Source organism: Brachyhypopomus gauderio, chromosome 6 (genome assembly GCF_052324685.1).
Source record: "Brachyhypopomus gauderio isolate BG-103 chromosome 6, BGAUD_0.2, whole genome shotgun sequence".
Taxonomy (NCBI): domain Eukaryota; kingdom Metazoa; phylum Chordata; class Actinopteri; order Gymnotiformes; family Hypopomidae; genus Brachyhypopomus; species Brachyhypopomus gauderio.
The window spans coordinates 26,466,631-26,481,544 of record NC_135216.1 but is presented as its reverse complement, the minus strand read 5'-3'; the positions used below and the strand labels follow the sequence as shown (position 1 = coordinate 26,481,544).

The window sequence follows — 14,914 nt, the reverse complement described above, 5'->3', positions numbered from 1 at the left end:
TGGAGCAGGTTGGAGTATCTGGGTTGGAGCAGGATGGAGGATCTGGGTTGGAGCAGGATGGAGGATCTGGGTTGGAGCAGGTTGGAGGATCTGGGTTGAAGCAGGTTGGAGGATCTGGGTTGAAGCAGGATGGAGGCTTAGATGAGACACCGGCTGAGACTGCAGGTTTGACTGCAGAGCTAGAAAACACTACAGACTTGGTCCTGGTTGTAGGCATGTCTGCAGGGCTGATGGAGATAGTAAGCGAGGCTCCAGGGCAGGTAGAGATGTGGCTTTGTGGCAGAATGATGGCTTTAGTGTGGAACAGACTGAAGGGTCTGGCTTAGGCCAAAGAATCTAGTTTGTTGTTGGCTGGAGGGCCTGGCATGAAGAAGAGAAGGCTCTGGTGTGAAGAACGCAGAAGTGGCTTAGCAACGACATGAAGCGGACTCGGTCTTTGGCCTGCCAGGGAAGACCTCAGATGGGGAAATGCCTGAAGATCCAGGTTTGGAGTTGACTGAAAGCTTTGGTTTGGAGCAGGGCATTTTCTGGTCTGGAGTAGGAAGAATACCCAAGCAGGGAGCTGGCAGCAGAGATGGTTTTGGAGCCAGGGCTGAAGGCTTTGACTTTGAGCTGACGGAGGAGGAGGTCTTGGAGCTGGCTGAGGTGGTGACTAATGGAGTCATGGGAAGCTCCACTGAGAAGAGGACGTGCTGGAGGACAAACACAGAGAAAGACTCGCTGAACTCAGAAGGCCTTTAGGTGTGGCCAAGTCCACAGGCCTGGAAGCAGGTATGGTCAGAGTCTGGACTGGAGGAGTAGTGGCTTCCCACTTAGGTGCTTGAACAGCTATGTGCGCCATCTTGGGGCCGGGAGTAGGAAGACTGGCTGGGCTGGGATTGTCAGGTCCAGTTAACTGTTCAGTTATAACCGTTCGTTTACTGTGTTCCCAGATCCCTTGCTAATTTATTGGCACAAGCTCTTGCTGGAGCTTCTGAAAATAACAACATGAATGCCGCCTGCTTTTGCTTTCCTACAGACTGCAGCAAATTCTAGCTGGATTTCACAGTGCATAAATAAACACAAAGGAGAGCAGTTGCTGGTTTAAACCTCCCATCAGAACCCATAGCAGCATAGTCTTAGCAGAACGGATCCTCAGTGACTGTGTAGGAGTGGAGGTGTGGTGTTCAGTGGCTGTGTGGGAGTGGAGGTGTGGTGTTCAGTGATGGTGTAGGAGTGGAGGTGTGGTGTTCAGTGATGGTGTATGAGTGGAGGTGTGGTGTTCAGTGATGGTGTATGAGTGGAGGTGTGGTGTTCAGTGACTGTGTAGGAGTGGAGGTGTGGTGTTCAGTGACTGTGTGGGAGTGGAGGTGTGGTGTTCAGTGACTGTAGGAGTGGAGGTGTGGTGTTCAGTGACTGTGTGGGAGTGGAGGTGTGGTGTTCAGTGACTGTGTGGGAGTGGAGGTATGGTGTTCAGTGATGGTGTAGGAGTGGAGGTATGGTGTTCAGTGACTGTAGGGGTGGAGGTGTGGTGTTCAGTGACGGTGTAGGAGTGGAGGTGTGGTGTTCAGTGATGGTGTAGGAGTGGAGGTGTGGTGTTCAGTGACTGTAGGAGTGGAGGTGTAGTGTTCAGTGATGGTGTAGGAGTGGAGGAGTGATAGTGTAGGAGTGGAGGTGTGGTGTTCAGTGATGGTGTGGGAGTGGAGGTGTGGTGTTCAGTGACGGTGTATGAGTGGAGGTGTGGTGTTCAGTGACTGTGTGGGAGTGGAGGTGTGGTGTTCAGTGACGGTGTATGAGTGGAGGTGTGGTGTTCAGTGATGGTGTAGGAGTGGAGGTGTGGTGTTCAGTGATGGTGTAGGAGTGGAGGTGTGGTGTTCAGTGATGGTGTGGGAGTGGTGGTGTGGTGTTCAGTGACGGTGTAGGAGTGGAGGTGTGGTGTTCAGTGATGGTGTGGGAGTGGAGGTGTGGTGTTCAGTGATGGTGTAGGAGTGGAGGTGTGGTGTTCAGTGATGGTGTAGGAGTGGAGGTGTGGTGTTCAGTGACTGTGTGGGAGTGGAGGTGTGGTGTTCAGTGACGGTGTATGAGTGGAGGTGTGGTGTTCAGTGATGGTGTGGGAGTGGTGGTGTGGTGTTCAGTGACGGTGTAGGAGTGGAGGTGTGGTGTTCAGTGATGGTGTAGGAGTGGAGGTGTGGTGTTCAGTGACTGTAGGAGTGGAGGTGTAGTGTTCAGTGATGGTGTAGGAGTGGAGGTGTGGTGTTCAGTGATGGTGTAGGAGTGGAGGTGTGGTGTTCAGTGACTGTGGAGGTGTGGTGTTCAGTGACGGTGTAGGAGTGGAGGTGTGGTGTTCAGTGACTGTGTGGGAGTGGAGGTGTGGTGTTCAGTGACGGTGTAGGAGTGGAGGTGTGGTGTTCAGTGACGGTGTAGGAGTGGAGGTGTGGTGTTCAGTGACTGTGTGGGAGTGGAGGTGTGGTGTTCAGTGACGGTGTAGGAGTGGAGGTGTGGTGTTCAGTGATGGTGTATGAGTGGAGGTGTGGTGTTCAGTGACGGTGTAGGAGTGGAGGTGTGGTGTTCAGTGATGGTGTAGTAGTGGAGGTGTGGTGTTCAGTGACGGTGTAGGAGTGGAGGTGTGGTGTTCAGTGACGGTGTAGGAGTGGAGGTGTGGTGTTCAGTGACTGTGGGAGTGGAGGTGTGGTGTTCAGTGACTGTAGGAGTGGAGGTGTGGTGTTCAGTGACGGTGTAGGAGTGGAGGTGTGGTGTTCAGTGACTGTGGGAGTGGAGGTGTGGTGTTCAGTGACTGTAGGAGTGGAGGTGTGGTGTTCAGTGACGGTGTAGGAGTGGAGGTGTGGTGTTCAGTGACGGTGTAGGAGTGGAGGTGTGGTGTTCAGTGACTGTGTAGGAGTGGAGGTGTGGTGTTCAGTGACTGTGTAGGAGTGGAGGTGTGGTGTTCAGTGACTGTGTAGGAGTGGAGGTGTGGTGTTCAGTGACTGTGTAGGAGTGGAGGTGTGGTGTTCAGTGACTGTGTAGGAGTGGAGGTGTGGTGTTCAGTGATGGTGTAGGAGTGGAGGTGTGGTGTTCAGTGACTGTGTAGGAGTGGAGGTATGGTGTTCAGTGACTGTGTAGGAGTGGAGGTGTGGTGTTCAGTGACTGTGTAGGAGTGGAGGTGTGGTGTTCAGTGACGGTGTAGGAGTGGAGGTGTGGTGTTCAGTGACTGTGTGGGAGTGGAGGTGTGGTGTTCAGTGACGGTGTAGGAGTGGAGGTGTGGTGTTCAGTGACTGTGTGGGAGTGCCAAATTCGATGAAAGGGATAATCCATGCTTGAGGTCAAAGGCCATTTTTCAGAGCAATTATAAGCACATGGAAGAACTGACAGGAAAACAAAACAACAACAGGAAAAACAACAACAGCTAAAGGAGAATGTGACAAAGCACCTGTACAATGTACACGTGAACCAGTGAAGGAAAGTGTTGCAATTTACGTTATTATGTCGTTATGTATGTTGATGTTTCTCTCTCCCTCTGTGTGTGGCGTGTGTGTGTGGTGTGTGTGCGTGGGGTGTACAGTCTCCTCCATGTGCAGTAGTGCTCCTGGCTCTGGTCCCAGCTCTCCCAACAGCTCCAACAGTGCCATCGCAGAGAACGGTTCCAGCGGCTCCGTCCCCAACATCCACGCTGAGGTGAGCCCTCCCTCCATACCCTCCACCCTCCACCCCTCCCCATACGCACTCTCAACTCCACCTAACCAGCTCAGCCCCCACCCCCAGACCTGCTCAACCACCCCTGAACCTCGTACAAGACCTTTCTTTACGCTTCTCAAACACCTCTCGCCTTTTTGAAGGCCACAGACTCTTACAACCTATATGGGTCTGGATATCATGTATTCAGTGACATGAAACTGCATGGTTGCGATCCACAAATATAATCTAGAGTCCCATTCATTCTTACGTTACCGTTGAATTCTGGATTATTCTTTCCGAGTCTGTCAAATGTAACACACATACAGTTTAATATACAAAGAATAATTTCTTTATTTTATATGCAGGATTATGTAAATTACTTTATATTGTTCTTTTTGGGACTTTATATAAAAGCAGCTTAATGACTTAATGACAGGAGTACAGTTAATGGCGTATGGGTTGACCTAATGTTGTTTGAAGGCTTGGTTTTAAGGGCGTATGAACCAGAACACTGCTCCATACTGGCTGTGTTGAGCTCCAACTCTAAATAGAACAGTCTTCATACGTCACAGAGGTTATTTTTTTTTAGGTATTTTTGTATGTCGTTGTTGTCGGAGAATTTCCGAAATTGTTTAGCTGACAAACATGTTTTCCTTCTTCCTCACGTATTTTTGCGGCGTGTACATTTATTGTTGCGATCGCGTCTTCTGTCTAATCAATCTCCTTCGTGCCTTTTGGGGAAATGGAGGAGTGTGGGGTAGATCAACAATAACAGCTGAACACAGCTAAAGAAAGATTGCCCACACAACTAAGGCGACAAATATAGCCGGCATCAGTCTCGTCAGCCCGGCCATTTTCTGCCCATCGATTTGCTTGATTGCCGCTGTTTCTGCACAAAGCGCTTCCTGCCGCTGCCCTGTGATGTAACCAGAGGCTTGTTATTGCAGTACAGACGCATTCACATCAGCCCAAAGAAACAGCTACCGAGGTCATTTCTCCACTGTTGCCCTGACCCTCTCCAGCCTGAGAGAGCGGGCTGGGTGCTGACATCATGGCTACGGCAACTGGGTCAGTTTGCCATGAACTGTTTTGTCTGCCACCCCCCTCCCCCCTCCCTTTTAAAAAACTTGAGCTGGGTAGATTTGAGCTGAGGTAGGTTTGAGCTGGGATAGGTTTGAGCTGGGGTAGGTTTGAGCTGAGGTAGATTTGAGCTGGGGTAGATTTGAGCTGGGGTAGATTTGAGCTGGGGTAGGTTTGAGCTGGGGTAGGTTTGAGCTGGGGTAGATTTGAGCTGAAGTAGGTTTGAGCTGGGGTAGGTTTGAGCTGAGATAGATTTGAGCTGGTGTAGGTTTGAGCTGGTGTAGGTTTGAGCTGGTGTAGGTTTGAGCTGGGGTAGGTTTGAGCTGAGGTAGGTTTGCTTCACACTGGGTGCTTTTGTTGAGTCAGAGCAACAATGACGTTGTTGCCGAGGAGACTTTGTTGCTTCCTGCCAGTGATCTGCAGCTGATTCACAGCAGCAAAATTGGGATGTGTGTGTGTGTGGGGGGGGGGGTTGTGTGGGTTTTTTGGGTGTGTGAATGTGTGCAGGGTGTTTTGGGATGTGTGGGTTTTTTGGGTGGGCTTTGGGGTATGTGAATGTGTGTGGGGTTTTTTGGGGTGTGTGTATGTGTGGGTTTTTGGGTGGGTTTTTTTTTTTAAACAAATAGTACAGGCTGTTTTTCAAAGAGTGTGTAAGAGTGCGCTGTTGCACGGTGTAGGGTGAAAGGTCCTTGTCAGAAGTGAGTGAACTTTCCCCACAGAACCCCCCACACTACACACGCCAATCCGTGTATCATTCGTTCATTTGATATTCAACTGAAAATCAAAATCGGAAAATCAAAAAACTATTCATTATTTTGTTTTTCGTTTTGAATATAAAAACAAAAAAAACAAACCAGGCTTGTATTTTTCAGTTTTTTATTTGATGATCCAAACAAAAATAGCTAAATTAAAAATCGGATTCGGAGCCGAACTTGATTTTGATTTTTTAACTCGACCCATTTGTGTGCCCAGGAAGTTGTTCTTCGTGGTCTTCGTTTGTCTTAAAGTTTCACGTTCGCATATTCGGAATTCTTTCTTCAATAATAAGTGCCAAAATGTGCAAATTCTCATTTCTGGCAAACAAAATAAATACCTACAACTTTGTTTACGCCAGGAATATACATATTTAAGTTGTATACAACATTTTATTTAAAATGTACTATTGTGACCGATGTCTAAGGCACCGTCTACAAATTACATTAACACGGTTAACACGGATGCAAGTGGAGGTAGTAAAGGTCCCACAGCACTGCGCACTCTGGTTTATTATTTTTTTTTCCAATAATTTCAATATCTTTTCAATGGTCCATCATAAGACCACCAAACAAGTTGTATTACACAAAGTGCATCCTAAATAACAATCTGCAAATTTTATATAGTTGTTATTTAGGATGCACTTTGTGTAATACAACTTGTAATACAACGGGCAGTCATGGTCTGATTGTAGGGAACTGGTCTTGTGACTGGAGGGTCGTGGGTTCAATTCCCAGACCTGAGGCCATGACTGAGGTGCCCTTGAGCAAGGCACCTAACCTCAACTGCTCCCCGGACGCCTGGCTAGGGCTGCCCACTGCTCTGGGCACGTGTGCACCACAGCCCCCTAGAAATCACTAGTGTGTGTGTGTGTGTGTGTTCTAACTGCACAGATGGGTAAAAAGTGGAGGACAAATTTCGATTGCGGTGAAAAAAATCACAATTGACAAAATATGGTACATTTATATGGGTATTTCTACCTTGCACCAATTTGTGGTGGTCAGTTTTTGTCTAATTATGTCAATAGCTTTTAAACTGTGCATTATAAGATCATAAAACAAGCTCTTATATATTAAGCGCAATCCTAAGCAACAACCTATAAGTCAGATATGGGTATTTCTATTTCTACCTCTTACCTAATAGTGGTGGTGAGTTTTTATCTAATTATTTCAATAGCTTTTCATAATATTCTAATTTTATGAACAGCACCTGTAAATACCCATGTCTGAGTTGTAGGTTGTTGTTTAGGATGCACTTTGTTTAATACAACTTTTTAGGTGGTCTTCTGATGGACCATTTAAAAGCTATTGAAATAACAAGACAACAACTAAGTACAACAAATTGGTGCAAGGTACAAATACCCATGTAAGAGTTGTAGGTTGCTGTTTAGGATGCATTTAATATATACTACTTGTTCTTCCCCATGACTGTGTAGCATACAGAACTAGACTGAGAGACCAGTTTTAGTTCTTTAGCTATTTAATATTGTCTTCAATATTGAACCTTTTCACAATATTCAAATTTTCTTAAATATATCAGTATACGTGCAATGAATGAGTATAATATACAAGTTTCACCTTTTGAATGGAATTACTGAAATAAATAATATAGCTACCAATATCTGTGTAACGTGGTGGGAGTCAGGGTTGGACACAATCGCTAAAGAGCTGGCACCTACTTTAACGGAGCTACTCTCTAATATATATAACACCGGACCACTAGATACACAAGGGAACACTACTGTTGGTTGGTTTCACGTTCGCGTATTTAGAATTCGGTGCCTTAGGGTGTACTCACACTAGGCTCTGTGATCCGGGCCCGGGCACAGTTAACCGTGCTCGGGCCCGCTTGAAGAGGTGGGCCAGGGCACGATTCATGTGTACTCGGGCACGGTTCGCTTCTAGTGTGAGCGCTTTCTGTGCCCGGGCCCGCTTGGTGCCTCGTGTGATTGGTTAATTTCGCTGGAACTCAGACATGACGTCAGTGATGCGATGCTCACGTTAAACAGTCATAGCGGCAAAGCGATTAGCAGACAATCGTTGTGTTAAATTATCGATAAATCTGTGCTTGCACCGTGTTTCTGCACTGCCAAAACGACTCCAAAAATACAATAAAAAGAGAATCGTGAACTCCATAGTGTTGTGCGAGCACGCTTTTTTTCCAAATAAAGCGGCGTTGTGATGACGTAAGCGTGCTCGGGCCGGGTTGCTGAAGCCAGTGTAAGTGCAGGCCAGAGGGGGAGTGGGGAGGGGGGATAACCGGGCCCCAGCACGGAACGAGCAAACCGTGCCTAGTGTGAGTACGCCCTTAGACGTTGCAGAGGTGACAGCAGTTATTTTAAATAAAATGTTATCTACAATTTAAAATACGCATATTCCCGATGTAAAATACGCCTATTCCTGAGTTGTAGGTGGTTGTTTATGTTGCTAGAAATAGAATTTGCATATTTTGGCACTTTTGCTATAACTGTCTTAAAGCTATTGAAGAACGAATTCTGAATATGCGAACGTGAAACCAACTTTACCGCAGTATTTGACGCAACGTGCACGAAATCTCTGCACGCGTCTTACCACCTTCAAATAAATATTTAATTAAACAAGTATGTGGTTCCAGTCGGGTCATGTTGTCTATACCAATATAACTATGTTCCAATGTCTAGGCTACAATCAGAGTAAAACCAGTAACACTGCAGTGCACTCCCGTGCAAACGAAGACCACGAAGAATAAACATATCAGTAACTTCCGGGGCACACAAATGGGTCAAGTTAAAAAATCAAAATCAAGTTCGGCTTCGAATCCGTATTTTAATTTTGCTATTTTTGTTTGGATCATCAAATAAAAACAGAAAAATACAAGCCTGATTAGTTTTTTTGATTTTATATTCAAAACGAAAAACAAAATAATGAATAGTTTTTTTGATTTTTCATTTTTGATTTTCAGTTGAATATCAAATGAACGAATGATACACGGATTCCCGCCCCCTCTCACCCCCACACTACACCCGCCCCATCTCCTCACCCCCACACTTCACCCGCCCCCTCTCCTCACCCCCACACTACACCCGCCCCCTCTCCTCACCCCCACACTACACCCGCCCCCTCTCCTCACCCCCACACTTCACCCGCCCCCTCTCCTCACCCCCACACTACACCCGCCCCCTCTCCTCACCCCCACACTTCACCCGCCCCCTCTCCTCACCCCCACACTACACCCGCCCCCTCTCCTCACCCCCACACTACACCCGCCCCCCTCTCCTCACCCCCACACTACACCCGCCCCCTCTCCTCACCCCCACACTACACCCGCCCCATCTCCTCACCCCCACACTACACCCGCCCCCTCTCCTCACCCCCACACTACACCCGCCCCCTCTCCTCACCCCCACACTACACCCGCCCCCTCTCCTCACCCCCACACTACACCCGCCCCATCTCCTCACCCCCACACTTCACCCGCCCCATCTCCTCACCCCCACACTACACCCGCCCCCTCTCCTCACCCCCACACTACACCCGCCCCATCTCCTCACCCCCACACTTCACCCGCCCCATCTCCTCACCCCCACACTACACCCGCCCCCTCTCCTCACCCCCACACTACACCCGCCCCATCTCCTCACCCCCACACTACACCCGCCCCATCTCCTCACCCCCACACTACACCCGCCCCATCTCCTCACCCCCCACACTTCACCCGCCCCATCTCCTCACCCCCACACTACACCCACCCCCTCTCCTCACCCCCACACTACACCCGCCCCCTCTCCTCACCCCCACACTACACCCGCCCCCTCTCCTCACCCCCACACTACACCCGCCCCATCTCCTCACCCCCACACTTCACCCGCCCCATCTCCTCACCCCCACACTACACCCGCCCCCTCTCCTCACCCCCACACTACACCCGCCCCATCTCCTCACCCCCACACTTCACCCGCCCCATCTCCTCACCCCCACACTACACCCGCCCCCTCTCCTCACCCCCACACTACACCCGCCCCATCTCCTCACCCCCACACTACACCCACCCCTCTCCTCACCCCCACACTACACCCGCCCCATCTCCTCACCCCCACACTTCACCTGCCCCATCTCCTCACCCCCACACTACACCCGCCCCATCTCCTCACCCCCACACTACACCCGCCCCCTCTCCTCACCCCCACACTACACCCGCCCCCTCTCCTCACCCCCACACTACACCCGCCCCCTCTCCTCACCCCCACACTACACCCGCCCCCTCTCCTCACCCCCACACTACACCCGCCCCATCTCCTCACCCCCACACTACACCCGCCCCATCTCCTCACCCCCCACACTACACCCGCCCCCTCTCCTCACTCCCACACTACACCCGCCCCCTCTCCTCACCCCCACACTACACCCGCCCCATCTCCTCACCCCCACACTACACCCGCCCCCTCTCCTCACCCCCACACTACACCCGCCCCCTCTCCTCACCCCCACACTACACCCGCCCCCTCTCCTCACCCCCACACTTCACCCGCCCCCTCTCCTCACCCCCACACTACACCCGCCCCCTCTCCTCACCCCCACACTACACCCGCCCCCTCTCCTCACCCCCACACTACACCCGCCCCCTCTCCTCACCCCCACACTACACCCGCCCCCTCTCCTCACCCCCACACTTCACCCGCCCCCTCTCCTCACCCCCACACTTCACCCGCCCCCTCTCCTCACCCCCACACTACACCCGCCCCCTCTCCTCACCCCCACACTACACCCGCCCCCTCTCCTCACCCCCACACTACACCCGCCCCCTCTCCTCACCCCCACACTACACCCGCCCCCTCTCCTCACCCCCACACTTCACCCGCCCCCTCTCCTCACCCCCACACTACACCCGCCCCCTCTCCTCACCCCCACACTACACCCGCCCCCTCTCCTCACCCCCACACTACACCCGCCCCCTCTCCTCACCCCCACACTACACCCGCCCCCTCTCCTCACCCCCACACTACACCCGCCCCCTCTCCTCACCCCCACACTACACCCGCCCCCTCTCCTCACCCCCACACTACACCCGCCCCCTCTCCTCACCCCCACACTACACCCGCCCCCTCTCCTCACCCCCACACTACACCCGCCCCCTCTCCTCACCCCCACACTACACCCGCCCCCTCTCCTCACCCCCACACTACACCCGCCCCATCTCCTCACCCCCACACTTCACCCGCCCCATCTCCTCACCCCCACACTACACCCGCCCCCTCTCCTCACCCCCACACTACACCCGCCCCCTCTCCTCACCCCCACACTACACCCGCCCCCTCTGCAGCCCAGACTATGGGAGTTATCCTGAGCTGCACGTATACATTTAAAATTTTAAAGACAAAACCCCTGAAAGCTGAAACTGGTCTGTCTATTTGGAGTAGGCGTGTGCATTTGTGGGATTTCCTGTTCATAGTGCGCTTTGTGTCACATTGCGTTTGAATTTATCATGGTCATAGAGGCAACTGGCCTCAGATCAGAACTTGGGAAGAGTTTCTGAATCTCAGAATTTCTGACAGAATCTCATAATTTCAGCTTGGAACTCAAAACTCCTTTCTTCCTGTCCAATACCCACACCTCCCTCCCTCTCTCTCCCTCCCCCTCTCTCTCTCCCTCCCCCTCCCTCTCTCTCCCTCCCCCTCTCCCTCCCTCCCTATCTCTCTGTCTGTCTGTCTTTCTCTCTGTGTGTGTGTCCATGTCCACAGCAGCTGCGGTCCCTACCACCAGTCTCTGAATGCAGATGGAACGGCGAGCCCTCTCAGTCTGTACACCTCTCCGTCTCTGCCCAACATCTCCCTGGGCCTTCCTGCAACCGCACACATCACGGTGAGACACCAGCCTGCCCCCCCCCCCCCCCCCCCCCCCCCCCCAGTGCCCCCACCCACACGGTCTTCACTCAGCAGACAGGAAGAACTTCATCCTTCCCTTCTGTCTGCCCTCTCTCTCTCCTCTCTCTCTCTCTCTCTCTCTCTCTCTCTCTCTCTCTCTCTCTCTCTTCCCCTCCATCTCTCCTCGGCTCACAGGCCCCTCAGAAACTGACTCCTCAGCAGGAGGCCGAGAGACAAGCCATCCAGTCCATGCGTCAGGGTGGGGCCCTGACCGGGAAGTTTGTGAGCACCTCGTCCCTGCCGGCGTGCCTTCCGCCCGGGGCGGCCCTCGACACCGAGGCCCCCGCAGCCCCCAACACCCACGGCAGCCACTCCTCCCTGCTGCAGCACGTCCTGCTACTGGAGCAGGCACGCCAGCAGAGTGCCCTGCTCGCAGGTGTGGACACACACACACACACACACACACACACACACACACACACACACACACACACAGTACCTGTTATACCCCCTGACCTCCTCCATCTCTCCCCTCCCCCCGCAGTGCCAATGTACGGGCAGTCGCCGCTGGTGACGGGCGAGCGGGTGTCCAACAGCATGCGGACGGTCAGCAAGCTCCCCCGGCACCGGCCGCTGGCCCGAACCCAGTCGGCGCCGCTCCCCCAGACGCCCCAGGCCCTCCAGCACCTCGTCATGCAGCAACAGCACCAGCACTTCCTGGAGAAGCAGAAGCACTACCAGCTCAACAAGGTAGGGGGCGCCATCGGGACGCTACAGCTGGGGTTTGGTGTCTGGTCTGGTGTTTGGCTGCTTACCGAGCCCTGCTTTTCGATTAGATCCTCTCCAAAGGGGCGGAGCTCCCACGACAGCCTCCCACCCACCCAGAGGAGACGGAGGAGGAGCTTACGGAGACCGCAGAGATGCTAGAGGAGAGAGGGGAGGGCCCCGAGAATGTGAGGGAGGGGCTACACAAGGAAAGCTCCGGTGAGACCACGCCCCCTTCAGAACACGTAGCCCCACTTAAGGGCGAGAGCACAGAAAGTGACCTGGAGGAGGAGGAGGAGGATGAAGACGAAGCCATTGAGTTGAAGGAATGCGATGAAGAGAGTTCCCTGTATGGGCAGGTAAGAAAGCTTCTTAAAAATTTTAATAGTTTATTACAAAAAAAATGTTCTATACCCTGATATTTTAATAGCTCCATATGTTTCAGTACAAAATGTTAAGAATGTGATTGGAGGTTTAGCAGTGTTCTGGTCCCTGGTGGAGCAGCCGGTGAAGACACGGCGGTCTGGCGTCTGGCCCGTAGTCCTCTCAGCCTCTCAGCACTCCTGCTGTCTCTCAATGCATCTGCAGCACTTTCTCCAACTCTCAACACATTTACCATGACTGTAATTGTCCTTTGTTACTGAATCAGAATAGAAACGTCTTTGTCATTGTACAAGTTGCAACTCCTTACTGGATGCCACATAAGAAATATATAAAAATGCCAAAATACAAACTACTGGGCAGCTTGGAGTAAAGCATGTCTGTACAGGTTCAGGGGTGAGACGCAAGACCTCCTCCTGTATTTAGCCCTTCTGTCTGCCTTCTGTCTCTTTTATTGGCATGTTTATTGCATAATGGCCACGTGCACATGTTATATTGGCCATGTTCTAACACCTTGAACATTTGCTGAAGGTTAAGGGGCGTGTCCAGACACGTAGGGCGTGTGCTGATAAAAGGGGCCACAGTCAATGTAGCGAGTAGTCTATACAGACAATCAGTGTAGTGAGTAGTCTATACAGACACAGTCAATGTAGTGAGTAGTCTATACAGACACAGTCAATGTAGCGAGTAGTCTATACAGACACAGTCAATGTAGCGAGTAGTCTATACAGACACAGTCATTGTAGCGAGTACTCTATACAGACACAGTCAATGTAGCGAGTACTCTATACAGACACAGTCAATGTAGCGAGTAGTCTATACAGACACAGTCAATGGTGCGAGTAATCTATACAGACACTGTCAATGTAGCGAGTAGTCTATACAGACAGTCAGTGTAGCGAGTACTCTATACGGACACAGTCAATGTAGCGAGTACTCTATACAGACACAGTCAGTGTAGCGAGTACTCTATACAGAAACAGTCAATGTAGCGAGTAGTCTATACAGACACAGTCAATGTAGCGAGTAGTCTATACAGACAGTCAATGTAGCGAGTACTCTATACGGACACAGTCAATGTAGCGAGTACTCTATACAGACACAGTCAGTGTAGCGAGTACTCTATACAGAAACAGTCAATGTAGCGAGTACTCTATACAGACACAGTCTATGTAGCGAGTACTCTATACAGACACAATGTAGTGAGTAGTCTATACAGACAGTCAGTGTAGTGAGTACTCTATACGGACACAGTCAATGTAGCGAGTAGTCTATACGGACACAGTCAATGTAGCGAGTACTCTATACGGACACAGTCAGTGTAGTGAGTAGTCTATACAGACACAGTCAATGTAGCGAGTAGTCTATACGGACACAGTCAATGTAGCGAGTACTCTATACAGACACAGTCAGTGTAGTGAGTACTCTATACAGAAACAGTCAATGTAGCGAGTACTCTATACAGACACAGTCTATGTAGCGAGTACTCTATACAGACACAATGTAGTGAGTAGTCTATACAGACAGTCAGTGTAGTGAGTACTCTATACAGACACAGCCAATGTAGCGAGTACTCTATACAGACACAGTCTATGTAGCAAGTACTCTATACAGACACAGTCAATGTAGTGAGTACTCTATACAGACACAGTCAGTGTAGTGAGTAGTCTATACAGACACAGTCAATGTAGCGAATACTCTATACAGACACAGTCAATGTAGCGAGTACTCTATACAGACACAGTCAATGTAGCGAGTACTCTATACAGACACAGTCAATGTAGCGAGTACTCTATACAGACACAGTCTATGTAGCGAGTACTTTATACAGACACAGTCAATGGTGCGAGTAATCTATACAGACACAGTCAATGGTGCGAGTATTCTATACAGACACAGTCAATGTAGCGAGTACTCTATACAGACACAGTCTATGTAGCGAGTACTCTATACAGACACAGTCAATGGTGCGAGTAATCTATACAGACACAGTCAATGTAGTGAGTACTCTATACAGACACAGTCAATGGTGGGAGTACTTTATACAGACACAGTCAATGGTGCGAGTAATCTATACAGACACAGTTAATGGTGCGAGTATTCTATACAGACACAGTCAATGTAGCGAATACTCTATACAGACACAGTCTATGTAGCGAGTACTCTATACAGACACAGTCAATGGTGCGAGTAATCTATACAGACACAGTCAATGTAGTGAGTACTCTATACAGACACAGTCAATGGTGGGAGTACTCTATACAGACACAGTCAATGTAGTGAGTACTCTATACCCTCAGTCAGAGTACTCTATACAGCCACACTCTCTACAGTGAATACTGTATACAGACACAGTATAGGCAGTACTCTGTACTCCCACAAGCATCACTCACAGCACTGTCCTCTTTAAAGAGACCCTGACGTTAACACAGCATACGGCCCCAA

At 50.7% G+C, this 14,914-nt stretch overlaps 1 protein-coding gene across 1 annotated transcript in view; it reads left to right on the top strand.

Annotated features, from left to right (window-relative positions):
• The window catches only part of hdac5 (histone deacetylase 5), a 36,805-nt gene extending 22,787 nt beyond the window's left edge, over positions 1-14,018 (top strand). The window contains 6 exon segments of the mRNA XM_077010155.1: positions 3,539-3,651; positions 11,201-11,215; positions 11,217-11,321; positions 11,519-11,759; positions 11,868-12,073; positions 12,160-14,018. Coding sequence (XP_076866270.1) covers positions 3,539-3,651; positions 11,201-11,215; positions 11,217-11,321; positions 11,519-11,759; positions 11,868-12,073; positions 12,160-12,507 — 1,028 coding nt within the window. The 3' untranslated portion in view covers positions 12,508-14,018.
• The last annotated feature ends 896 nt before the right edge of the window (positions 14,019-14,914 follow it).